Source organism: Mustela nigripes, chromosome 1 (assembly GCF_022355385.1).
Source record: "Mustela nigripes isolate SB6536 chromosome 1, MUSNIG.SB6536, whole genome shotgun sequence".
NCBI classification, from domain to species: domain Eukaryota; kingdom Metazoa; phylum Chordata; class Mammalia; order Carnivora; family Mustelidae; genus Mustela; species Mustela nigripes.
In genome coordinates, this window is record NC_081557.1 from 3,648,927 (window position 1) to 3,673,729 (window position 24,803).

The following is a 24,803-nucleotide window of genomic DNA, read 5'->3' on the forward strand; positions in this document are numbered from 1 at the left end:
ATCCACGGCAAACATATTCCCATGTCAAAAAATATCCGTCTGTACAATCAGTTTAAAAGGATTCATAGTTTCTCCTCCAACAAATACTTCCCAACATATGTAACAAATACATTGAAGAGTTTTCTTTTTTTATATATATTTGAAACAATCCTTTAATGGCTCATCTTGCAGGTACATTTTTGCACACCTACCTGCTGATTTCACGAGGATACATTCCCAAGAGTGGAAGTTCTAGGTCAGAGGGAGGACACGCCTGTCTGGAAGACTTTGGGATGGATGGGCTGGTTTGTAGAGCGACCGGCCCAATGTGCCCTCCTGGGCGCCAGCTGCCACGCGGGTCTGTGTCGTAAGAGGTGTGAGGTGTGTACTTCTGAGTCCTTGCGTCGTGTATCAGTCTCCTTTGTCTGTTGTGATGAATGACTGTAACACAACTAAAATTTATTCTCTGACAGTCTGGAGGCCAGAAGTCCCCAAACAAGGTGTCAGCAGGACTGCTCCTTTCTGGAGGGCTCCGGGGAGTCTGGTCCAGGCTCCCCTCCCTCGGCTATGGGTGGTCACCAGCAAACCCTGGCGTTCCTTGCCTCATGAACTCATCCTCCGTCGGCCCTGTGTTCACATGGCGCGCCCTCTGTGTTTCTCCTCTTCTTGTAATGACACTTGTCACTGGATTTAGGGCACCTAATTAAGCCAGGATGATCTCATCTTGAGATCCTTCCCTTCATCACATCGGCAAAGACCTTTCTCCAAATAAGGTCACGTTCACAGGGACTGGGGATTAGGATGCGGACATCTCTTTCGGGAGGCCACAGTTCCGCACTCCGGCAGCGTTCGTACAGAGAAGGAAGTGGAGGCTTCCCTTCCGGAAGGCGCAGAGCCAGACCCCACAGTGCAGGTTCTGGGTATTTGGCAAATGATGGGCTCACCCCTCCCAGCCACACGTACGCGCACCGCTGGCAGCCACTGACAAGCTGGTCTCTGCGGCTCCATCCCCCTCGGATCCTCGGTCCTGACTTTGTGAAATGCTGAGATGTTTACCCTTTTTACTCTTTTTACCATGATCTGTGATCCCAGACAGTCCTTTGAAGGACAGAATTGGGTTTGTCCAGAAAGAGCGCCTAGAACTGAAGCTCACGGAATCCTAGTGATGACCCTGACCACGGCGGAGCCAGCGGCGTGCTGGATAAACGTGTGGGCCCGTGCGGCGGTGGGCAAGGGGCTGACCTTCTCCAGCCTGTCTCTTCATCTGTAAAACAGAAATAGTAACGTGTGTGTCAGTGGGGTCCTCAAGGAAACGTAACAGCAAAACGCAGAGGAAAGCTCTGTCAATGCTTTCTTCTGATGAAGGGGCGAGCTCTGCGTTCTCCAGCTTACTCACCCTCCGACTGTTTTCTGAGCACCGGTCACTGCTCCCTGCCTTCTTGGTCCTCCTTTAGCACAGTGTGGGGCTTTGCCCAGATGTCCTGCCAGGAGTCCGCTCGGGGTGCCCGGCCCCCTTTCCCGTCGGGGGCGTGTCCGTAGGTGAACAGTCAGTATGACATTCCTTCTGCCCCCCCGGGAGCTATTGAGTGCCGTGCGGGGCTGGGCCTCCCCGCCATGGCCACGGCCAGCCCGGCATTCTTTCCCTTTGTAACTGAGCTCATTTGTCAGAGGAGGTCCCATTCTTTGGAGGAATAATGTGGCCAGGCCCGTGTACTCCAGGCCTTTTGATGTCCAGAGTCCTCTTCATGTCCCAGATAAGAAGGTCAGCAAGGAGATGGTGCTCCTAGGGGACGTTTCACTGGGGCCGTTCTCAGTGAATCAGACCCCTCTTGGCTCAGGGGAGGCCCTGAGTGGACAACCCTCGAGCCCACGAGCTGTGCTTCGTGGGAGACGATGTGGATCCTCAGCCCCACCAGGACGGCTAGAATCATGAAGACGGATACGAGCAAGTGTCGGGGTTGATGACGCTGTGGTGAGATCGGAGCCCTCCTGCCCCGAGGGTGGGAGTGTATGAGGCAGTTGCTTCGGGAAACAGGCCGGCAGGTCCTCAAGCAGTTCGAGCCAGAGTTCCCATAGGACCCACCCGTCCTTCTCCTAGATACAGACCCAAGACAAATGAAAACAGCCTCACAAAAGCCTGTGCGTAAACGCTCATAACAGCTTGATTCACCATAGAAGGAGGCAAGAACCCAAGGGTCCATCCGCTGGGGAATGAATAATCATCAATGGACTGTGACTCAGTTTTAGAAGGAGTGAGGTCCTGGCATGTGCTACTTACTGCATGGACGAGCCTCGGAAACACTCTGCTCCACGGAAGAAGCCGGGCACGAGAAGACTGCATTGCACGTGATCGCATTCAGAAGACATGCCCAGAATGGGGAAATGCACAGAGACAGAGCACAGGGCCATGATGGCCAGGCACGGGGCAGGGGTGGTGCTCGGGGAGGTGGGGGGCAGAGGCTGAGAGGCAGGGGTTGCTCTGGGGGCTGATGGAGGTGTTGTAAACTTCATGCGACCCTGGGGGCACCATGCCGTGGGTGCACTAAATACTGTGGAAACGTATGCTTGAAAGAGGTGAACTGTGTCATATTCGAATTTATGTCTCCATGAAGTTGCTTAAAATAAGGAATTCACAGGCCTGGCCTAGGAGAACCATGTCACGTGAAGGGAGCTCTGCTGTCGGAAAAACACGGCAGAGGCCAGTACGGACAGGCTGCCCCCCAGACTTGGAAAAGCCCAAGGGTTCTGGAACATGGCGAGGCTCCGACAACTCTTCGGGGGGGGGTGTCCTCACTTTGGGGTGCATTTGGACCTGTGGCTAGTGATGGCTCTCCCAGGACTGGTGTGGGCTGGCACTCACAGCCGTCCACTTTCTGTGGCCAGATGTTCCTAGGGCTATAGTGTGCCCTCGAAGACTCCTGGCTGCTTGTTTACAGAGGACCTGCTGTTGTGTTCAGGGCATGGAGTAGGACAGAACGGACCCTGGGCTGTGACCAGATGTGGCACCGTGGTCAAGGCTGTACCTTCCCAGGCGCCCTCTCCAACTCAGTGGTTCCAGTAAGAGGCACCACCCCAAAGCTACCTGCTGGGCTCTGGCCTTCACCTTGACCTCATGGCTCCAGTGCCCTCTCTAGTAGATCCCGTGGCCCAAAAGGAGGCTTACCAGGCAAGCGGTATGGGTTTCCGGGGAGCAGAGCGGAGTGGAGCCGCACGAGATAGTGGGACACACAGTGTCCACTTGGCCTGTTTTTGGAGCACAGCAACAGGGACTGCCTCCCCTGAGCCCCGTGCTCGGTCCCTGGGCCAAACAGACGTCCCAGGCTGCTGAGGGCGCCCCCGCCCAGCAGCTGCGCCGGGGTTTTCTCTGGGTCGCCATGGTCATCAGGCTTCATCAGGCATAAGAAGGTCACCGTCAGCGACCGGTGTGCTTGTCCTCATGATGTCTGGAGGGTGGTCACATCTGGAGGTCCTTCCCAGGCCAGGAGGGGAGCCCAGCCTTCTCCCCGATGCTGTCCCCTGGGTTTTCCTTTGGAGAGAGCATTAAAGTTCTCATGATCCCATCTGCCACAATTTGGTTTCCACCTGTTAAAAGAGAGAGGTGGAAAGGCATTTCAGGGGAAGGGAACAGCATAAGCAAAACATGGAGGCATCGAAACAGCCTCACAATCCAGGAGTCACTCCCCCTTAGAGTGAGAGGAGCAGGACAGGTGGGGACTTGCCATGGGACAGCAGCAGCTCCCCCGGCGGCCGCCCCGGGGCTGGTCCTCACTATTTGCCACACGGGAATCTGGCACCGAGTGGGTCCATACTTACATTTTTTAAGAGAAACTGGACGTCTGGACATTTATTATGGCACATCTCCAAACTTTTAGCGTTAGACGATTAGAATTAAAAATAAAATGCAGGCCAACCAAAACACGTCTTCCAGGAGAAGCTTACGGTTTGAGCGGCCTTGGGTCCTGGATCGTGTCTTTGCATTTGGAATTGTAATGATAGTAGATGTGCAATTTCCCCCCCACCTAGGAGGTCATGAATATTTTCCGTGGTTACATAATCCTTTAAAAGCCGTTTACGATGATTACATCATGTTTGGGATGTGTCATGATTCGTTTTGCCTTTCCCTCCTGGTAGAAGTCAAGGTTTCGGGGTGGAGCTTAGACCCGATCCCGCCCCGGTCCTTCCTTCTGTTTCTCCCTGGTGGGCAGTATAGGGGGGAGGAGTGACAGGGGCGTCTCGCCAGCCCCGCAGGGAGCCTCGGAGCTCGGAGATGGGAGATCATAGGATTTCAGTGCAGGAAGGGACTTATTAGAGCATCTCTCCCCCTCTCTTGCTTTTTGGGTGAGGAAACTCTGACCTTGTCCATGGTTTCGGGGCCAGGGTATAATTATTCTTTTATGTGTGAATAAACCCACTTCAATGAAACACATTAACGAAGACTTAAGGCGTGATTTCTTTTTGTACTGAAACGGCGTAAAATCGACAGACGATTCTGGGGAGAACCAACACTTGTACGATATTGAGTCTTTTATTCAAAAACACGCTGCATACAGACGACATTTTTGTTAGATTTGCTCCTGGGTTATTTACGCGTGTGCACACCCATTTTTGTGTGTTTTTGTTGCTATCGCAAATGGCGCCTTTTTAAAACTTGTGTTTCTACCTGCTGGTGCTCTCTAGGAACGCAGCTGAGTTCTGCTTATTGGTTTTGTATCTACTGACCTTGTTTAGTTCTCTTGCTAATAACTTCCCATGGGTTGATTTCTGGATTTTCTACGTGCACAACATTTTCATCTTCATCTAATAAGAATTTTTCTTTACCCTATTGTATTACACTTCCATGTCTTATTTCGTAGGTCAGGACCACGAGTTAGGCGTTATGTAGAAGCATCTGATCCTTGATCTTAAAACGAATCCTTTTAGCATTTCTACATTAACTATAATGATTACCGTAGGTAATTTTGATAGATGCTTTTTATCAGATTAAGGAAGTTCCCTTCTCTTCCCTTTTTGGGTAAGATTTTAAAAACCACGATCAGATGCTGCATTTTATTGAATGCTTACTCTTTGCATTTATTAAGACAATCATTTGGTTTTCCTCGTTTAATCTCCTGTGGCGATAAATTATGTTAATAGATTTTCTTTGCTTTTGCTTTTTTTCTTTTTAAAGATAGTATTTTTTAAGGAATCTCTACACCCAAAGCGGGGCTCAGACTTACAACCCTGAATTCAAGAACTACATGCTCCACAACGCAGCCAGTCAGGTGCCCCAAGATTTTCTAAACTGACCTTGTATTCCTGGGAGAGACCGAACTTGGACATGACTCATTATCAATATTTTAGGACCTTAAATTTCCTCTGAAGTATGGCATGTCCTGTGTCTTAGTTAACTCAGGGTGTTATAACAGAAAGACACAAATGAGGTGGCTTGAACAGCAGGAACTTATTTCTCATGGTTCTGGAGGCTGGCTTCTTGCAGAGTTCTCACACGAAGGGGAGAGCGAGCTCTGGTCCCTTCCTTTTCTTATAAGGGGGCTAATCCCATCATGAGAGCTCTGCCCTCATGATCTCATATAAACCTAACAACCCCCCACAGGCCCATCTCCAAAGACCATCACTCTGAGAGTTAGGGTTTCAGCATATGAATTTGAGAGTCCATGGCATGCTGGATCTGATAATTTGTGGTATTGAAATATGTACTCTTTAATCACTTGGTTCTAGGTGTTGAAAAAATCCCACTGTGATGTTTTTTGTTGACCTTTACATTCATGTTTTCTAGTGCAAACACTTGGGTTTTTTTCTGCTACTGACTTCTAACTTAAGTGCATTCAGATCAGAGAACGTGGTCTGTAGACCCTAGCTCAGGTGAGACTAGCTTCGTGGTCTAGCACAAAGCCAGTTTTCGTAAATGTACTCTCTGACTTTATAAAGAACGTGCATTTTTCTATCATTCGGTACAACAGTTGATAAGTATTCATTAGGTAAAGCTTTTGATTTGCGCTTCAGTATTTCAATATTCAACTGATTTTTGTCTGCTTGATTTTTTAGTTACTGGGAGATGAATATTAAAATTTCTCACTTTGTTCAACTTACCAATTTCTTTTAAAAATTCTGTTAATCTTTGTTTTCTATTTTGAAGCTCTGTTACTGGGCGTATGAAATGTTAGAATCATTATATCCTCGTGTGGGCTGAACCTTTGCGTTAGATAGTGATCCTTGATCTCTCTGTGGTGCCTTTTGCTCTAAAGTCTGTTGTATTTGATATTAATATCACTACACCATCCTTTTTTTGGTCTGTATAGCTTGCTATATGTTTTTCTCTTCTCTTCTTCTTTTTTTTTTTTTTTGTTGTTTTTAAATATTTTATTTATTTTTGCATGAGAGAGAGTGCATGCTTACGAGGGGGAAGGGGCAGAGGGAGAAGCAGACCCAGCTGAACCAGGAGCCCGATGTGGGACTTGATCCCAGGAACCCAGGATCATGACCTGAGCTGAAGGCAGATGCTTAACGACCGAGCCCCCCAGGAGCGCTCCATTCTTCGTTTTACAATCCTTTTACATCTTTATTTTTGGAAGGGTCACTATTAACTATTAAACAGTATAAACTTAATCAGTGTCTTTATCTTCCTCCCAAATAGTGCAAGAACCTCAACTCAACTTTCCTTTTAATCATGCCTTCTGGCGCACAGGCTAGTTTCCTATAGTGATTCACTTTTGCTCTGTTCCTCACCCCCCAGATCATGGGGGTTTTCTGTAGTCAACGCCTATTTAAATTTACCGTGTATTTATTAGTGTATTTGCTCCATGTTTCTTATTGTATCTCAAGCTTACTTCTGGAATAATTTTTCTTCTGTGTGAACTCCATCCTTTAGAATTGCCCTGGGCTAAAGGTACCTCGGATTTAAACTCTCTCAATTTTTGGATTGCCTGAAAGTGTCTTTACTTAGTTCACGTCTCTGAAAGATGGTTTCTCCGAGTATAGAATTCTAGGTTGGACAGTTATTTTCTTCTAACCCAGTGAGGATATTTGTATTGGTTTCGCATTGCTGCTGTGACAGATCATCTTAGGGGCTGAAAACTACACACGTTTACGCTTTTATAAAGGCTGTAGAGGCCAGATGTCTGCAATGAGGCTCATTGGGCAAAACTCTAGGCATTGCTGGGATTTTGTTCCTGCTGGAGGCTCCAGGAGAGAGCCCGTCCTGGGCCCCCTCTAGCTTCTAGGGGCTGTGGTGCTCCTTGGCTTGTGGTGGCATCACCCCAAATGCTGCCTTCTTCTGCTCTGCGGTTGGACCTCCCCCTCATAAGGACACTTATGAGTACATGAGACCTGCTGAGATAATCCGGGACAAACTCCCACCTGGAGATCTTTAACATAGTCCCATCTAAGAAGTCCCTTTCACCATGTGAGTCCACACATTTGCAGGTTCTGGGCATTGGGAAGTTGGTGTCTTTCGGAGCCATTATGCAATTTAGTACTTCCCTCCCCTCACTCCTGGCTTTCCATTGTTGTCGTTGGGAAGACAGCCAGCCGGTAAGGCCATTAGTGTTCTTTTGTCAACGATCTTTTCCTTCTTGGACAATTCTAAAACTTGCAATGGGGACACGTTACCATGACGCACCAGTTGTGAGCTTGTTTTAAAAGCATCTCTCTGGTTGTGTTTTTGAGAAGCCGTATCTCCCCGGTTGTGTTTTTTGAGAAGCCGTGTCTCCCCGGTTGTGTTTTTGAGAAGCCGTGATCTCTCCGAACGCACCGCTCTCTCCATCCCAACTATTATCCTGTTTCAATCTGCAGTCGAGCTGCTTGTCAGACTTTCTCGCCCCATCCTCTGCCTCCCCTCAGTCCTTCAGAGGCTCATAGCCTCTCTGGGCTGTGTCCCGGACACGTTCTTCATGAAGCCTTTTCCAGCTGTGTCCAAGATGCCATTTAATCCATCTGTCCTTTTGTGTATTTTTATCCTAAAAATGATCATACAGTAAAATGCACTCTTACTGGGGAGAATGTCCAGTTCTCGTGATTTGAACGAGCACCGCATGCATTCATGGAACCAACACCGCAAGCAGAACACAGAGCGGCTCTGCTGCCCATCCCCCCCGCCCCGCACGACCTTGTGTGATTGCTTCGGGGTCATGCTCTCCTCCAACCCCGGGTCTGTGCGGCTGTACTGCAATTTTGTCATTCACAGGGGTTCCTATAAGGGAAACCATACAGCCGGTAACCTTTACAGACTAACTTCTTTCACTGGCCGTGCTTTTCTAAACTGTTGCAAGCTTTTCCTTTTCATGGCTGACTGGTATTCTGCCCTGCACTGTGCTCTACAGCCTGTCCCTCCGTTCACCTACCGAAGGGCACTCGACTGTTTCCAGTTTGGGCAATTGCGAGTAGAGCTGCCATAAACATTTGCATGTAAGTTCTGCGTGAGCTTGTGTTTTCACTTCTGTGGGGCAGATACCTAAGCTTGGGATTGCGGAGGCACATGGCCAGGGCGCGATTTTTTAAGAAACGGACAAACTGTTTTTCGGAATCAGCTGCATCAATATCCTCACCAGCGATATGCAAAAGCTTCAGTCACCCCACGTCTTTGCCAGCGCTTTGTATTTTAAGTATTTCTTAATTTCAGCTCTTCTGAGAGTTGGGGAGTGGTGTCCCATTATGGTTTTAGCTTGTATTTCCTTTGTGGCTAATGATGTCCAGGAAGGTGTCAGAGCTTACTTCCTATCCACACTCTCTTGGCTGGAGTCACTAAGTCCTGCACACACACCATGATTTGGTATTTTGTTTTCTTACTATTGAGTTTTGAATATTCTTTTCCTTTTTTTAAAAAAAAATTCTTTATATAATCTGGATATAAATTCTTTGTTGGATATATGATTTGCAATTTTTTTCTCAGTCTGTAGTCTGTGTTTTTTATTCTTTTTTTTTTTTAAACGATTTTACTTATTTATTTGGCAGACAGAGATCACAAGTAGACAGAGAAGCAGGCAGAGAGAAAGGAGGGAAGCAGGCTCCCCACTGAGCAAAGAGCCCGATGCGGGTCTTGATCCAAGAACCTTGGGATCATGACCTGAGCTGAAGGCAGAGGCTTTAACCCACAGAGCCACCCAGGTGCCCCATGTGTTTTTTATTCTTTTAATGATGTCATCCTCAGAGCAAAGGCTTTTAATTTTAATGAAGTTTGATTTGTTCATTTCCTATTTTATGCCTTTGGTATCACTTGCAGGATCTCTGCCTCGATCAAAGCTACAGAGAGGCTCTGAGCTATCGTTTGGTAAGAGTGTTACAGTTTGATGTATTACATTTGGATCTGTGATCTACTCTGAGTTATGTTAAAGACACGAAGTCTCGATTGAAGTTTATTCTTATTTTTTTTATTTTTTATTTTTGTACATGGATAGTCCAGCACTGTCTGTTGAAAAGGATCTTCTTCTTTGGATGCTTTTGCACCTGTATTAAAGATCATTCTGTCAAATTTTATGTGGGTGTGTTTCTGGGGTTCCTATCCTGTTCCATTCATCTATGTCACCCAATCCTTAGCCAATATCACCAATATTCAAGACCAATAATCAGTGTCTTGATTACTGTAGCTTTATAGTATATCATAAAATTTGGATAGTATGATCCTTCCAACTTTAATGTTTTCTAACATTAATGTTGTAATGGTTTTAGTTATTTTAGTTCTTTTGCTTTGCTGTGTAAGTGTTAGAACCAGTTTGCACATATCTACAAAAAAATCACACCAGGATGTTGTTTGGAACTCCACTAAATCTGTAGATGAGCTTGGGACAATTGGCACCTGGACTGGGTTGAATTCCAGTTCTTAAACATGGAGTATCTCTCTCTTTAGGTCTTCTTTGAGTTCCTTCCTAGTCACTTAGCTGTTTTCAGCATGTAAATATTATACATATTTAGATTCATACCTAAATATTTCACCTTTAAGGTCTTATTGTAAATCCTGTTGTTTAAAAAATCTTAGTTGCCAGTTGTATGTTGCCCTGGCATAGATATACAATTGACTTTTATGTAGTGACCTTGTATCTTAGGACTTTGCTAAACCCACTAGGTAGTCCTAGGAGAGTTTTGATGTTGTTATAGATTTCTTGGTATTTTCCATGTAGACGGTCATATTAACTGGGGATAGGGATAGTTTTATTTCCTTCTTTCTGATCTGTATTCCTCTCATTTCTTTTTCTTGCCTTATTGTATTGGCTAAGATTTCTACTATGATACTGATTAGGGGTGGTGAGAGTGGACATCCTCACCTTATTCACAAACTTTAAAGAAAAGTCATTTACTGTAAAGTATGATGCAGAAGAGGTGATATTTCATGGGACAAGCTTTTTTTTTTAAATCAAGGAAATATTGATGAAACATTAAATGATCCATTTTAATGTGAATAATTCAATGGCCTTTTATATACACATGACACGCAACCACTACCTCTGTCTAGTTCCAAAACATTTTCATCAGCCTAAATGGAAAACTGTGACTGTTGAGTTCTTGCTCCCCATTGGGTTGACTTTTAGGAGCGGGAAATGAAATGGAACCACTCTGAGATGCAGTTGCTGCCCAGACACCTGGGTGTTTCTGCACAGCATCCCCCCTTGCTGGGCATCGCACCCCACTTGACTCTCCTTCCCTCACTCCTACTACTTAGACTTGCACATCCCCCTCAAAGGATCAGGATTAATTCCTCCCTCAGGCTCTGGTTTTTAGAACAGAGCTTCTCAACTCTTGGAGCTCTTGTCCCAAAGATTCTGTCTCAGTGGATCCAGGTGGGGCATTTGTAACAAGCTTCCAGGTGATGCTGAAGCAGGACCCAGGCCAAGACAAGTGCCAGCCCTTGTAGATAGGAGCAGAATGGTTTCCCTATGGGATGGTGACACTTGTCACTTTTCATTCTTTTGGTGGAAGCAAGTCATATGGCCACACCCAAGTTCAAGTGGAGGGGGAAGGCAACCCCTTCATGTGCTGGCAGGAAAGCAGGCTGGAAGTTACCAGAGAACAGCATTCGTAGTGAGGGCTCCACATCTGAGTGACATATTGTCCCACACGTGGTGACGAAAGGTGCATGTGCTCTGGGCCTTGGTGGAGTCTGCCACCTGTCTTTTGTCCTCTGTGCCAGCGACTTGGTCCCCTTCTGGCATGTGTCTCATTCAAGCTGGATGCACCGGCTCTCCCTCTGCCAAAAGCAATGGTCATGTGTCTCCCATATGAGGCTGTCACCTCCTCAAAGAGGCCTTTCTGAGCTTCTCTATAGACGACAGCAATGCCACCACCCTGGAGCTCCTCAGCTTCCTTCTCTTCATAGTGCTTACCTTGACTGGACGGACGTTCTGTTAGATGTTTCCTGTTGGTCTTAATCTATCTCCCTCCCCACAATTGTGAGCTCCGTGAAGATAGAGGCTCACGCGGGGCTTGCTCTTCGAACGTCCTCGTGCTGGGTTGAGTAGTGTCCTTGCAATGTGCAGGCATCTCCCGGAACCTCAGAAGGTGACCCTTTTGGAAATGGGGTTGTTGCAGATACAGTAAGTGAAGATGAGGTCAAAATGGAGTAGGGTGGGCCCTAAACCCGATGTGACTTATGTCCTTATAAGAAAAGGGACCCGTGGTCACAGAAACAGGGAGAAAGCCGTGTGATTACTGCACAGAGACTGGGAAGATGTTGCCGTATGTCAAGGAACATTGAGAAGAACCTGGGAGAACAAAGAAGGATCCTCCCCTTGGGCCTCCAGGGAGAGCACAGGCCTGCCAACACCTTGATTTTGGACTTCTGGTTTCCAGGATGGTGAGAAAATACATTTCTGTTGTTTGAAGGTGCTCAGTTTGTGGTAATTTGTTACAGCAGCCACAGAAACTAATACGCTTCTCCGTAACTGTTTGTTGGATGGATGGATGGGAAGATAGATGTGTGGGTGGGGGTGGATGGAACCTGGGTGATGGGCGGGTGTGTGGGAGGATGGACGATGGATGGGAAGCTGGTGCGCGGATGGACAGGGAGATACATGCCACTTCTTACAGGGGTCTGTAATGATCTTCGGGGTTGCTCAAGGACCTGGGCTATGTCTTTTTTGTCCAGGTGTCTCTGACGCGTGGTTGGCCATGACACACCTGCTGGGTGAATGCCTATGGGACCGTGGGTGGGCAGTGTTGGTGACCAGGAGGCTCACAGGGACCTGCCTTACAGAGAACGTGGCAGAAGTCGCAGCTTGAGCCCCGAGGTGTGGTGGGAATGGAGCATGGGAAACTGTGCAGGCCATCCCCGGCCGCCTGCGGGCAGCAGGAAGAGACGAAGCTCCAGGGAGGGCAGTTCTGAGCAAAGTTGTAGACACAGCACCCGGCTTATGGCCAATGGAGTGCGGCGTCGCCTTTGCCCCAGAAACGGGCCAAGGCTGCAGGTACTGGCAGGGGGTTTCCTGGAAACCACTGTGAGATTTCACCCCGTGCCCTCAAGGTCTTCTTGGAACCCTCTCGACCACGAGGAGCAGCTTCGCTGACACAATGGTAGCACTGTCGTGGCGAAGATTGTGCGTGTGGGTGGGTGGCCGGGGTGTTCTTTTTCTTTTGTTTATTTGCTCATCAAAATTGAAAGTTTTCTAGTCTTGGAAGCAATGGAATCATCTGACCAAGAAACCCATCCCAGCGGGTGCCAGAAGCTGGGGGGTCTTTGGGGAAACCTTCTCCCTCCTCAGGTCACCTCGATTCCTGGATGTTTAAGGGAGGAAAAAACCTCGAAGCCGACAGGCCTTGTGTGTTTTAGGCACATGGCCTCCAGCTGTTCACCGCCGGCCGCTGGCCTTGCCAAGGGGATGGGCCACACCCGGGCTTGGGATTTACTCAAACTTTTCAAATGTTCCAGGTACAGCAAAACCACACCTCTACCTACCAAGTTATTTCTCATTTAATTATTAAACCTGAGCGTCATCCGAGGGAAACTTAACCCCGTGTTTCTTATTCATCTATACTGAATTCATCAAGGCGCCATGTAAGTCCTTGCTGGTGTCCGAGATGCCTTCGGAATCTCTTAGAAGACCCCCCACCGCCCCCCTGCCTGCCGCCTCTGCTCCCCCACTCTCCACCTAAACAGGAAGCTAAGTTTTGCCACCGTTGAACGACCTTGAACACCAGAAAGATGGAGCTGAGCTTGAAATTCTGGGCCCTGGGGTTTCGAAAGGGCTCTCGGGCATGGTGAGGTCTTCACAGGGCAACAACCCAGAGGAAGGACCCAGAAGGTTGGCAGGCCGCGTGCCGTTAAAGGATCCGAGTGACGCTTGTTGGGTCCATCAGCTGGAGGGAGAGGGCCGTGTGACCACGGGTGGGCTTGCCTCGTGGAGGGTCCTGAGATGTGAGAAGGACCTAATCATGACCCCACCGAAGACCCTCAGGGTGTCCCCAGCCTCACTCTTCACACGGGATCTGGGGTAGAGAGGTCCCAGAGGCCCCAGCTTTTCCCTCCATGTTGTGCATGAGTCCACTCAACTGCCAGGCCCCTGTGCAGGTCCCACCTCCTCCAGGAAGCCCTCTCCCACAGTGCCGTCTGTCACAGGTGGCTCTCAGCATGTTTGCCAGGAGGTGCAGCGGCCAGCGGGCCCGGCCATGGGACACCCATATTCCTTGGCACCTTGCTCCAAGTCCTTCAGGCCCCAGGGGGAGACGACGTTGTGCCTCTCTAGGCCTCACTTTGCCACCTGTAAAACCTTCCCTGGGTCTCTGAGGTCCTGTCCGATGTGATTTTTCCACAAATCTTAAAGAGGAATGTTCCGGTCCACCTTGAGGCCCTGGCAAAGCTGCCTTTCCTGTCACCGATTGTGTGGTTCTGTGACTCAACTGTCAATAGGCCAAGGTCCTGAGAACCGTTTTTAGGAGATGGGCCGTCCTCTAAATAGATCCCCAGCCCGGGGGTCCTCGGCTGGAGGACGGCGGGCGTGAAAAGTACAACACAGGTTTTCCCTGTGGTCCCGGCTGGGGCTGGCCGGGGCCGAGGCAGGGTTTGGCTTGGCCGAGTTTCCTCCCGCCGAGTTGCCGGGGTGATCTGGCTCCGTCCAGCGCTTCTCCCCAGTCGGGGGTTCGGCACTATGGGGGTGGCAGCAAAGGAGAGGTGGCTAAGCCTGGGAACCTCAGCCAACCTTGCGGAACCCAGAAGACTGTCCCCGGGGCGTGGAGGCGCGGCGCTGTCTGGCCGGAGAGATCAGCCCTTCAGAGTGTGTGTGTGTGGGGTGGTTACAGGGGTAGGGGGTGAGGGAGAAAGTGGAGGAACACAGGACAGCGGGGGGCAGGTGGGCCAGCGGTGAGGGTGGGGGCCGGACCCCCAGAATGCGCTCCAGGATCTGCAAAGCCCTGTATCCTAGGAGTGGTATTTTTCCTACTTGGAGGCCAAATGGGTTTGCCCGGCCAGGTGAGCCTGAGGGGTCGGTCTTTGGGAAGGGGGAAGGCTTGCCCTATGCCCAGCGGCTGCCTCCGGAGGAGCTCTCTGCCCCCAGCAATTCCCATGGAGCCGCCCAGACCCCCGACCTTCCTACCAGCCGGCTGCCTGGGCTCCTCTCTGGCTCGGCTCTTTCCGCCCCGGGACTGGACACTTGTCATCTTCGCTCTCGCAGGGCCTTTGTCCTCTCAGGGCAAGCTGGTGTGTCCCAGAAGGGGATCACGTCATTGGGGAAGGGTGAGGTGGGAAGCTAGCTTCTAGCACTAAAAACAAAACAAAAAAAAACCCCATCACTTTCCTATCAGTTTTTCAAAATTGTTGGCAGACGCTGGGCAGAAGGATTCTGCTGGTTTTCGGTTCCTTCTATGAAACTGCGGCCAGGCGACTCTCCAGAGGAGGCTCTCCCCTCTGACACGGGGAGTCACTTCTATGGGGGGCAGGGTCTCCAGTCTGGGGGTGGGTGGTTGGTGCTGATTCACTGAGGAGGGCTTTTCCTGCAGATATCCAGGGTCCTGGGGGCACAGAGCCCCCCTGCTCAGCTGCAGGGTCCTGCCTGGGGGTCCTGGGCTTGGGGCCTCATGGGTCAGCCCTCCGTTTCCTCAGGTTCCACTCTGCGGGTCTGAGCTCTCCCACAGGACTAGGAATCAGCAGGGCCTTCTATTTATTTGTCCAATCACACATGTGCATCGGTTTTGCAGACCTGTAAGTTTAATTTTTTTCCAGTGGCTGACGTGTTCCTGTGGTTACAAAATCTCAGGGTAGGCGGGAAGCAAAGCTGTAGCTCGCACCTGCCCTCCCTTCGCTGCCCAACCTGCTGGCCGCTCCCTCCCACCAGGCTGTGTGCACAAAGCAGCAAATGCCTTCTCTGTCCCTACCCTCCGCACCCGGGGTGGCCGATACCGGTCCCTGGTGCCACTTTGCGGAGTGCTGGGTGGGGGCGCTTGGGGCTCTCCAAGACAGACATGGCCTGCGGGCTGGTTCTGACGGTGGATTAGGCGTGGGGAGAGCTGGGGACGTTACTGGACAGTAGGTGCTCCAGCCCGATGATGCCAGTCTCCCCCTCCCTCCCCCTGAGGCTGGTCTGAGCCCCACCCCTATAGCCCTGGACACGGCCACTCTGAGGCTTCAGCCTCCCATGCCCAACTCTCAGGGGGCTGGCTATAGGTTAGGGTCAGCAGTCCCTGATGCTGCCCCAGGACGCTGGTTGAAACAAAGATCTGTTCGCTGGGGCCATGGCAGGCACAGGGGTCCTCTGTCACCAGCCTAGTTCACAGGCAGGAATTTTGATGCATGAGAATTTCCTGCTTGATCCTGTGCCCTAATTAATCCCCCCAGGTCTCACCAAGTTGTACTGCGGGGGTGTTCTTATCCTGATGAGAAGGGACAAGCACGTCTATGGGGTCTTCCCAGCAGCCCTCCAGCCCTCCTGTGGGTTCTGACCCCCAGGGGAAAGGGCACAGCCACTTCCATGGTCTGGGAGGGCTGGTCCCCTTCCACGTCTGGTGGTCATAACCAGAATCCTGGCACCCAGAGCTGTGCTGCGGGCTCTGAGACCCTGCAGGGAGCACTGTATAGTGGTGGAGCCATGTCGGGTGCCTTGGGGATCTTCCTGGACCAGCTGTGCTGGGTGCCCTTGAGCTGCTCTCTGAGAGTTCCACCGCTCGGAACTACCCACCGCCTGAACTGACCACTCACAGAGTTCTAACATGTAATCTAGGCTTCTGTTGGTTTTTAAGGGGAAGGGATATTAGGACCGTCCTTTCCAGGAAACCAACAGGCAGGAATAAGATTTCACCCTTTAACTCCAAAATGGAGTATTTTGCACCTTTGGAGATGGCGCCTTTAAGTCAACCCTGGGTCTACAAACACCAACAAGTTTGAGGGCTTTGCCCTCCATAGAAAAAGCCTAGGATTCTTGCTATACCTTGGGTATCTTTAAGAACCAAAACATTTACTCCATTCATCTGTCCACTCCATCCATCCATCCATCCATCCATCCAACCAACCAACCAACCATCATCCACCAATCATCCGCCCAACCATCATCCATCCAACCATTGTCCATCCATCCATCCATCCAACCAACCAACCAACCAACCATCATCCACCAATCATCCGTCCAACCATAATCCATCCAACCATTGTCCATCCATCCATCCATCCATCCAACCAACCAACCAACCATCATCCACCAATCATCCGTCCAACCATCATCTGTCCAACCATTGTCCATCCATCCATCCATCCATCCATCCATCCATCCATCCGTCCATTCTATCCATCTGTCCACCCCTTTGTTGAAGTAACGGCACCGAGTGTGGCTCCTAGGATCAGACACTGGGCTAGGGAGACAGCCATGACTATGATGTGTCGCTCGTCCCAGGGAGGATGTGTCTGGGGAGGGGGGGACTCATGGCCATATCAGCTATCAGTGTGACAGGGCAGGGGAGGCCTGTTGCCCACCAGCTCTGGAGAGCTGGGGAGGAGGTCGGGAGAGGTGTGGATCCTAGAGCAGCAGGAAGGAGTTCTTCGCACAATGTGATGTGCTGGTCCCATGCTTCATGGCTCCCAGCCCTGCTGGGTGGTCGCTGGTCCCTGCTCACCACTTTCTATGGACAAAGATGCCAAGGGAGTGATTTGCTAGTGGCCACTCAGCCAGAGGAGCCAGAGAAGAACTCTGGTCTGGATCTGCTGATCCCAGCCTGTCGCCTTTTCTCGCCGTGTCTTCAAAGCCTCACACTTGGGAACCACTCAGTAGAAAGCAATGCATCTGCAGGGCAACGTGCCTGGGGAGCCCTGGATCTGACTCCCCGCTCTGCTGGCATTGGGACCCTCCAGGCCAGGAATGGAGGAAATCACTTTGTGGTGGTCTAGGAGAGGAAGGCGGGGCTTGGGGGCACAGGAAGTGTTCTCCAGAGGAGCAGGGGCAGGAGAGACACAGGAGGGACACAGGAGGGACCGCACGCTGGGAAACTGGGTGGGGTGGAGCAAAGTCCTCCCTGTGGGTGTGCTCCCTGAAGCCCATCCAGAAATGTTCCATCATCACTCACAGAGCACCTGCTGGGCGCCAGCCACGGGCCTCAAGCTGTAGAAGGTTGGGGGAGCTTCAGCACCCCACAGTCTCCATCAGTTCCGCCTGCAAAGCCACCCCGAATCTTAACAGACACTTCGGTCTGGACAACGGGACCCCGTGCTCTGCGAAAGTGCCTCAGACGACCTTGGTTTCCTTTCCTTGATTTGTAACATCCCAAGAGACAAATGCGCTGTTTTGGTTACAGCAGCCCCTGGACCACGCAGGCTGCCTGGGGTCCTCGGCCCCCCAAGGGGCCTCCCTGGCCCCAGGGGTTCAGCCGTGCAGCACTGAGAAGATGGGGCCTGCCCTTGCTAATTCCGTCCGGGACCCCGCCGCACCCAAGCTGTCCGCTACATTTTGGAAGCACTGCCCGATTGACGTAATCAGCCCCAAGCTCATCAACATTGTTATTGTTATCTGTAACTATACTTCCACTTACTTGGTTGGTGGGAATGGCAGCCTATGGCCTTTCGTGGTGCATTTTGAATGAATGAATGAAGGAAGGAAGGAATGCAGGACAACTGGGAGCAAAGGGTGAAATGGCGCCTGCTGCCTCCAGGCTCCAGGAGATGCCCCCGCAGAGGGAGGACCCGCGGCAGATCTGGAGGCAGGAGGAAGCCGCTCACTGACCCTCTGAGCACCCTCTGAGCACCAGCTGTATACCGTGTATGGCAAGGAGGAACCCTAGGCTCAGCTTCTGCCAGTGCCACACCCCAGTGTGGGCGGGTGGGAGCGAGCGGAGGCGTCCCAGAGGGGAGCCCAGGCCAGGAGGCACGACACATGCGGCAGGGATGTTCCCGTAGGGTTAGGTGGCAGCACGGCATTTGAGGGAAGGTGGGGCAGGCGGCAGTGAGGCTGGAGTGCGGGGTCCAGGGAGAGGTCAGCAACGGGGCCAGCGCCCCATCGTGCTAGGGCGAGTGCAAGCTGCAGATTTTGTTGAGTACACCTGACCTTGAAGGTGTGTTCGTCACCTTGGGCTGCCAGAGTAGAACACCATGGACCAGCAGTTTAAAGTAAATAAGAGTCATTGAGGCTGGAGGTCCAAGATCAAGGTTCTGGACAGTTTGGTTCTCGCTGTCTCCACGAGGCAGACAGAGAGAGAACGTGCCAGCTCTGGTGTTTCCTCTTCCTATAAGGGCACTAACCGCATCGCAGGGCCCCATCCTGATGACCTCATCCATACCTAACCACCTCCTGAAGGCCCATCTCCAGATGCCGTCCCGTGGGGGGCTCCATCTAGGGATCGTGGGGGACACAGCGATCAGTCTGCACCCGAGGAGTTTGAAGCAGGGCAAGACCCCAACTGATTCAGCTCCTTCCGCCATCCCACCGGCAGTCCGTGGGGCACAGGCTGTGCGGGCAGCCAGGGCTGTGGCTATAGCTGTCTCTCCCACCAGAGGCTGGGAGGGGGCCCTGGAGGAGGGACTGAAGACCAAGGACAGAATGGAGGTGCCATGCGGGGAAGGGGAAGTGCCCAAATCGTGGGATGAGCCTGGAGCCAGACGAGGAGGGAGTCGCTGGGCAGGGCCAGGAGGCAGGGGGCTTGGGGCGACCAGAAGCCTGGGGGTGAGGTGGGTGACACTGAAGAGCACTGCAGAGTAGCCAGGACTGGGCGGCAGGAGCTGGGACACCGGAAGGGCTCAGAGGTTTCAGAGGAGACACTGTGGGATGTCATGGTCAAGTCTGTGCTCGGGGGAGGTCGTTCCTGCATCTTCTGTGGAGGTGAAACAGAAGGGATTCTCATACTCCTTTTCAATAGACTTTTTGGTGAGAAGAGTCATTTTTCATTGCAATTTTTTACTTTTCCCCAGGGCTTTATTTAATTTTTATGGAGAGCTTTGAAGACGAGGTCCCACGTGACCTTGGGCAGCCCCTTTGCCACCTCCATCTCAAAGGAACAAAGACTCTTTCCTATTCTAGAGTTCGGGGCAGGTGGCACTTTACTGGTTTTTGTTGTAGTAAAATAGACATACCACATACAGTTTGTCATCTTAACTGTGTTTGGGTGCATAGCTCCGTGGCATTAGGGACATTGGCACTGTTGTGCCCATCAGCACCATCCATTTCCAGAACTTTCCATTTTCCAGAACTAAATCTCTGTCCCCGTGAATCCCTGAGTCCCCGTGTCTGGCTCATTTCATGGAGCATAATGTCCATATTAACACATGTGGCTGCAAGTGGCAGGATCTCCTATTCTATGGCTGCATAATATTTCGTTGCATTTTTACACCACAATTTCTTTATCCATTCATCCCCCAATGGGCACTTGGGCTGTTTCTGTATCTTGGGTGTTGGGAACAGTCTGCGGTGAACGTGCGCTTCAGATGCTTCATTGGCACCGCACTTTGATTTTCTTCCGATGTATACCCAGAAGAGGGACTGAGGGATCACTCGCTGGTTCTGTGTTTAGTCTTTTGAGGAATGAACTCCATACTGCTTTCCATTATGACTGCACCATACGTACATTCCTGCCAACAGTGCACGCGGGTCTCCTTTTCTCCACATCTTTGCCAACTCTCATTGTCTTTATCCATCTGTCCATCTATCTATCCACCTATCCACCCATCCATCTGTCATGTATCCATCCATCCATCCACCCACCATCCATCTATCCGTCTATCTAGCCATCATGTATCCATCCATCCATCTATATATCCCTCCATCCATCATCCATCCATCATCCATCATGTATCCATCCATCCATCCATCCATCCATATATCCAACCATCCATCCTTCTATCCATATATCCATCCATCCATCCATGCACCCATCATCCATCTGTCTATCCCTCTATCAACCATCATGTATCCATCCATGCATCCAACTATCCATCATCCATCTATCCATCTATCTAGCTAGCTAGCCATCCATCCGTCCATCCATCCATCATCCATCCATCCATCCATCCATCCATCCATCATCCATCATCTACCAGTCTGTCTGTCTATCTATCATAATAGCCATTCTAGCAGGTGCGAGGTGGTGTTTCACTGTGGTTTTGATTGGCATTTCCCTGATGACCAGTGACGTTGAGCATTTTCTCCTATGTCTGTTGGCCATCTGGATGTCTCCAGAAAAATGTCCATTCAGGTCCTTTGTCCAAACAGCATGATCGCACTTATACAAGAGTTGAAAGCATGGAAGTGGAAGATGGAATAGTGGTTACCAGGGGCGGGGGGAGGTGGAGGGGAGGAGGTGTTGGTGCAGGGGTGCAAGCTGTGGTTTTGTAGGGTGGATAAGCCTGAAGACCGGGCGTTGGGCCTGGCGACCATAGCTGATGCCATACTGAATATGCGAGATGTGCTAGGACAGTAGAGTGCAGAGACGGCCGCTGCGCACACGCCCTGGTGATCGTAGGAGGAAGCAATATGTTAATTGGCTTGACTGTAGTTTTCATGTCACTACATGTATGTTTATCAAATCATCAGATTGTACACCTTAAGTGTTATACAATTTTTCTATAAACCCCCCACTAACCCCCACTTCCCCTTCCCTCTGGCCCCTGCTGCCTATCCTTTTGCTTCTGTCTCTGTGAGTTCAGTGACCCCAGGAAGTGGAGTTACCGATTATCTGTCTTTGTGTCTGGCTTCCTGCACAATGTCCTCGAGGCTCATCTGTGCTGTAGCCAGAGTCATTTTTCAAAGAAACTACTAAGCCTCTCGATGTATTAGTTGAGAAGGGAATGGGGGCCCGAAGCCTTCCCTCTTAGACCCACCACAGTCCCTGGGGCATCTTCACAGGACCCCTGGATCAAAGACTGGGCTGGGGCACCGGCTTGCACCTGGCAGAGGCTGGGCCAGGGGGACAAGGCCGGGAACAGCGCTGGGGTCTGGCTGGCATCCCCCGTGGGTAACTCAGGCAGCTCTGGTCAGTCTTCACAGTGCTGGGCTCGCGGCTGATGGCGGAGGGCCTATCCCATGGGCCAGGTCACCGACAACTTGCATTTGGATGGGGGTCAGGGAATGGGTCCCACGGGAATGTGACACAGTCCCTCAGTCACAGCGAGGCTCTGTCTACACTCCAGGGAGCTGGATGTGCAGGAAGGGCTAATCTTACCCTCACACCCAGATCGGGGGTTATAGGCACAGAGACCTAACCCAAGAACCTAGATGTGACTCCGAGACAGAAGACAGAGGTCGGTGCAGCCCGGGAGGCTCAGCAGACCCACCCAACTCCACCACCTCTGGCCTCTGATGCCTGGAGGGACGGAGCCTCTGGGCCAGCCACCGCCACCGTGCCTTTACCGCAGGTGAAGGGCCTGGGGATGGCCAGCTCACTGCCGTCCAGCTCTTCCAGCTGTCCTAGCTCCTGGTCCCGTCTCAGAGCTGTAGGAGGAACCCAGTGGGGCTGGGTGAGTTGAGGTAGGTTTCACAGGGGATCTCTGGTCCCCCAGAGGCCAACATTAGTGGCAGCCACTGCCAACGGTTTGGGTCATTGGGAGTCAGGTTTTTGTTGATCGAGTTCCCATAGATCACCTGCTGCCCCAGGCGTCCCTATAATTAACCCTTTGTGCTGGTGGTACATTTGCCAAAATTATCCAACCAACACTGGTTGATAATAACTAAAAAGTCCATCATTTGCATTAAGGTTTGCTCTTGGTGTCCATTCTAGGGGTTTGGACAGAGACATGTTGACGTGTGTCCTCATGCTACAGTGGCACACACAGTAGTTAGTTCCACCATCCAAAAAAATCCTCGGTGCTCCCCCACTCACCCCTCCCTGTCCCCCAGACCCTGGCTGCCACCGGTCACGGTACAGTCTCCATGGGTTGGCCTTTCTCAGAATGTCCTATCCCTGGAATCACACACTGTGTGGCGTTTCCAATTGACTTCCTTCACTAGTAATATACATCGAAGATTCCCCCATGTTTTCTCGTGGCTTGAGAGCTCCGTCTTTTTGGCACTGAACAATATTCCATTGTCTGGAGGGACCACGGTTTATTTATCCATTCATTTACTGAAGGACATCTTGGCTGCGTCCAGGTTTTGGCAATTGTGGATAAAAGCTGCTATAAACATCCGTGTGCAGGTTTCTGTGTGGACACAGGTTTTCAGCTCCTTTGGGTAAATACCAAGGGGCCCAGTGGCCGGGCGGTAGGTAAGGCTAGGATCCGCTTCATAAGAAAGTGCTCTGTGTGGTTTTTTTTTTTTAGCCTAGAAAGTGAATGATGACATTTTAAAACAGGAAAAAAGGGACTTACCTTTATCCCATTGGGATAAGATTAAACTGTGTCCTTCACAGTTTGAACATGAGAGCTCTGTGTGCTCCCTGGGGGCCCGCACCCCTGCAGCCGTGAGCCGAGAGGGCTCCCTGGGGCTTCTAGAGAGACCGCCGCATGTTCTCACGCTGGGCGTTCCTCGGCTCTTCCCGGATGTTCAGGACCACTCCCACCAAGCCCCCCCCACCCCATCACCTCGTCCCCGTGAGACGTCCAGGGAACCCCTCGTGCCCCAGAAGCACAGCCCACACTTCCTGTCCGTGTCTCATGGGCTCCTTCCCCGCCCTCCCCAGCCTCACCCCGGGAGCCCAGCCTGGGATAGGGGCTGGGGCAGGCACTTTACTCAGGAGGTGGTCCAGGAAGGTGAACGGAGGGAGGGGTGCCGCAGGACAGGAGCCACAGCACAGCAGGACTGGGGTAGGCGCCTGGGGCCGCATCCCACTGGGGACCCTGCGGGCAATGCCCTTGGGACCTGTCCCCAAAGGTGGGGGGGGCTGGGGCTGGGGGTCTTCATCTCTCATCCTGGCCCCGGCAAGCTGAGCGCTGTCCCCGGGGTGCTGAAAGGGGGCGACTCCAGGGGGCTCCCGTGCACACGCAGAGCTGGAGAATCCCGGGAGGTGGCACCGAGGTGGGGGGGGGTGGCCTAGGGGTCCCCAGCCTCTCCTGGGCGCGGCCCTTCACCTTCCGGCAGCCTGAGGGTGCCGGTTCCGTGGGCACCTCCGTGGCACTGTCTTCTCTCACTCATCCCCCACTGGAGGGCCTGGAGGTGGGGGTGCATGTCCTCCTGGCTCCCCATTCCTCTTCCAGAACATTCTCCCCCGGTTTGGAACTTGGGCCCTTGGACTCTCCTTTCCGTGCTGGGGTCATCTGCAGATCCCAGGTCACCCCTCATTCTTGGGGAACCCCACCCCTGCGTTAGCTCTGCCTTCCCCGTCCCCACTCTGCACCTGGCCTACCCCGTGTTCACGTCCTCCCCCCGCATGTCGGTCCCACGTTGGCCTCCATCCCTGCAGCAATGCCCAGCGCCGCCCCCTCAAACCTTCTAGCATCCGGCACCCAAATCCCCACCCTCTGTCCTTCCCATCCCCCCAGGGTCTCTGCCCTCACCCCCTCACCTCTGCACTACCCTCCCCACGGTTGCAGGCCTCACCCCCTCACTCTGCCCTGGGTTCCAGGATCCGCCATCACCGCTGCTTCTTTGCAGCCCCGGCTGCCCCGTGGAGCCGCCTGTTTCCCCTTCGGGCGAACTTGGCAAGAGCGTGGCTAGAGGGAGACTGCCGGCCCGACCGTCTTCCCCGCAGCCGTGACCGTGGACCTCTGAGCATCTTGTGCTGTGCTGCCGGCTGGCCTCCTGCTCGGAAGCCCCCTCTCCCTGACCAGGAAGGCCTCCCGCTGCCCACGGCAAGTGAGACCCTCTCCTGCTTCCCCCAGAAGCCTCCAGAACTGCCCAGCCCCCACCCATGCGATGCGCTCTGCCCTCCCCCGCCCCTCCCCGCACACTGCCCTGCTCTGGGCTGTTCTCTTGGCTCCTAAATGCAGCCTCGGCTTCAAAAAGCACGTGAAGCTGCCTGGAGCCCGTCTCCTCCCAGCCCTGCCCCGTTTCTGTTCCCCTTTACAACGGAACCTGCACAGGTGAGCTCTGCGCCCGCCTCCCTGCCACGCTCTGCATCCGTGGTGAGTGGCGACTGCCCCACGCCCTCAAGGCTTGGGTCCGGGCCAGAGGGGCCCTCGTGGGTCACCCGCGGTCTGCCCCTGGCCTGGTGGGGTGGCGCTGGCCTCATCGGGTGCTCCGGCGGGCTCTCCACGGCAGCTTCTGCCTCTTTGTTCTTCCCCCCAAAGATTGATGTCTTTATTTGAGAGCGGGAGTGGGGGGAGGGGCAGAGGGAGAGAGAACCTCCAGCAGACTCCACACGGCGCAGGGAGCCCCACGCGACTCGATCCCAGGACCCGGAGGGCACGACCTGAGCCAAAACCAGGAGCCGAACGGTCACCTGACTGCAGCACCGGGTCTCCCCCTCGTTCCCATTTCTAAGGTTGAGCTTGGCCCAGACCTCCTCACTGCTCCCCGCCCCTCACTTGTGTCCTGGGTGCACGCACCAGCCGTGTGGGGAAGCCC

General features: G+C 52.2%; 1 protein-coding gene across 1 annotated transcript in view; it reads left to right on the forward strand.

Annotated features, from left to right (window-relative positions):
* The window catches only part of LTO1 (LTO1 maturation factor of ABCE1), a 112,387-nt gene extending 88,094 nt beyond the window's left edge, over positions 1-24,293 (forward strand). The window contains exon 4 of the mRNA XM_059399203.1: positions 23,863-24,293. Coding sequence (XP_059255186.1) covers positions 23,863-24,220 — 358 coding nt within the window. The 3' untranslated portion in view covers positions 24,221-24,293. The remainder of the gene's footprint in view (positions 1-23,862) is intronic.
* The last annotated feature ends 510 nt before the right edge of the window (positions 24,294-24,803 follow it).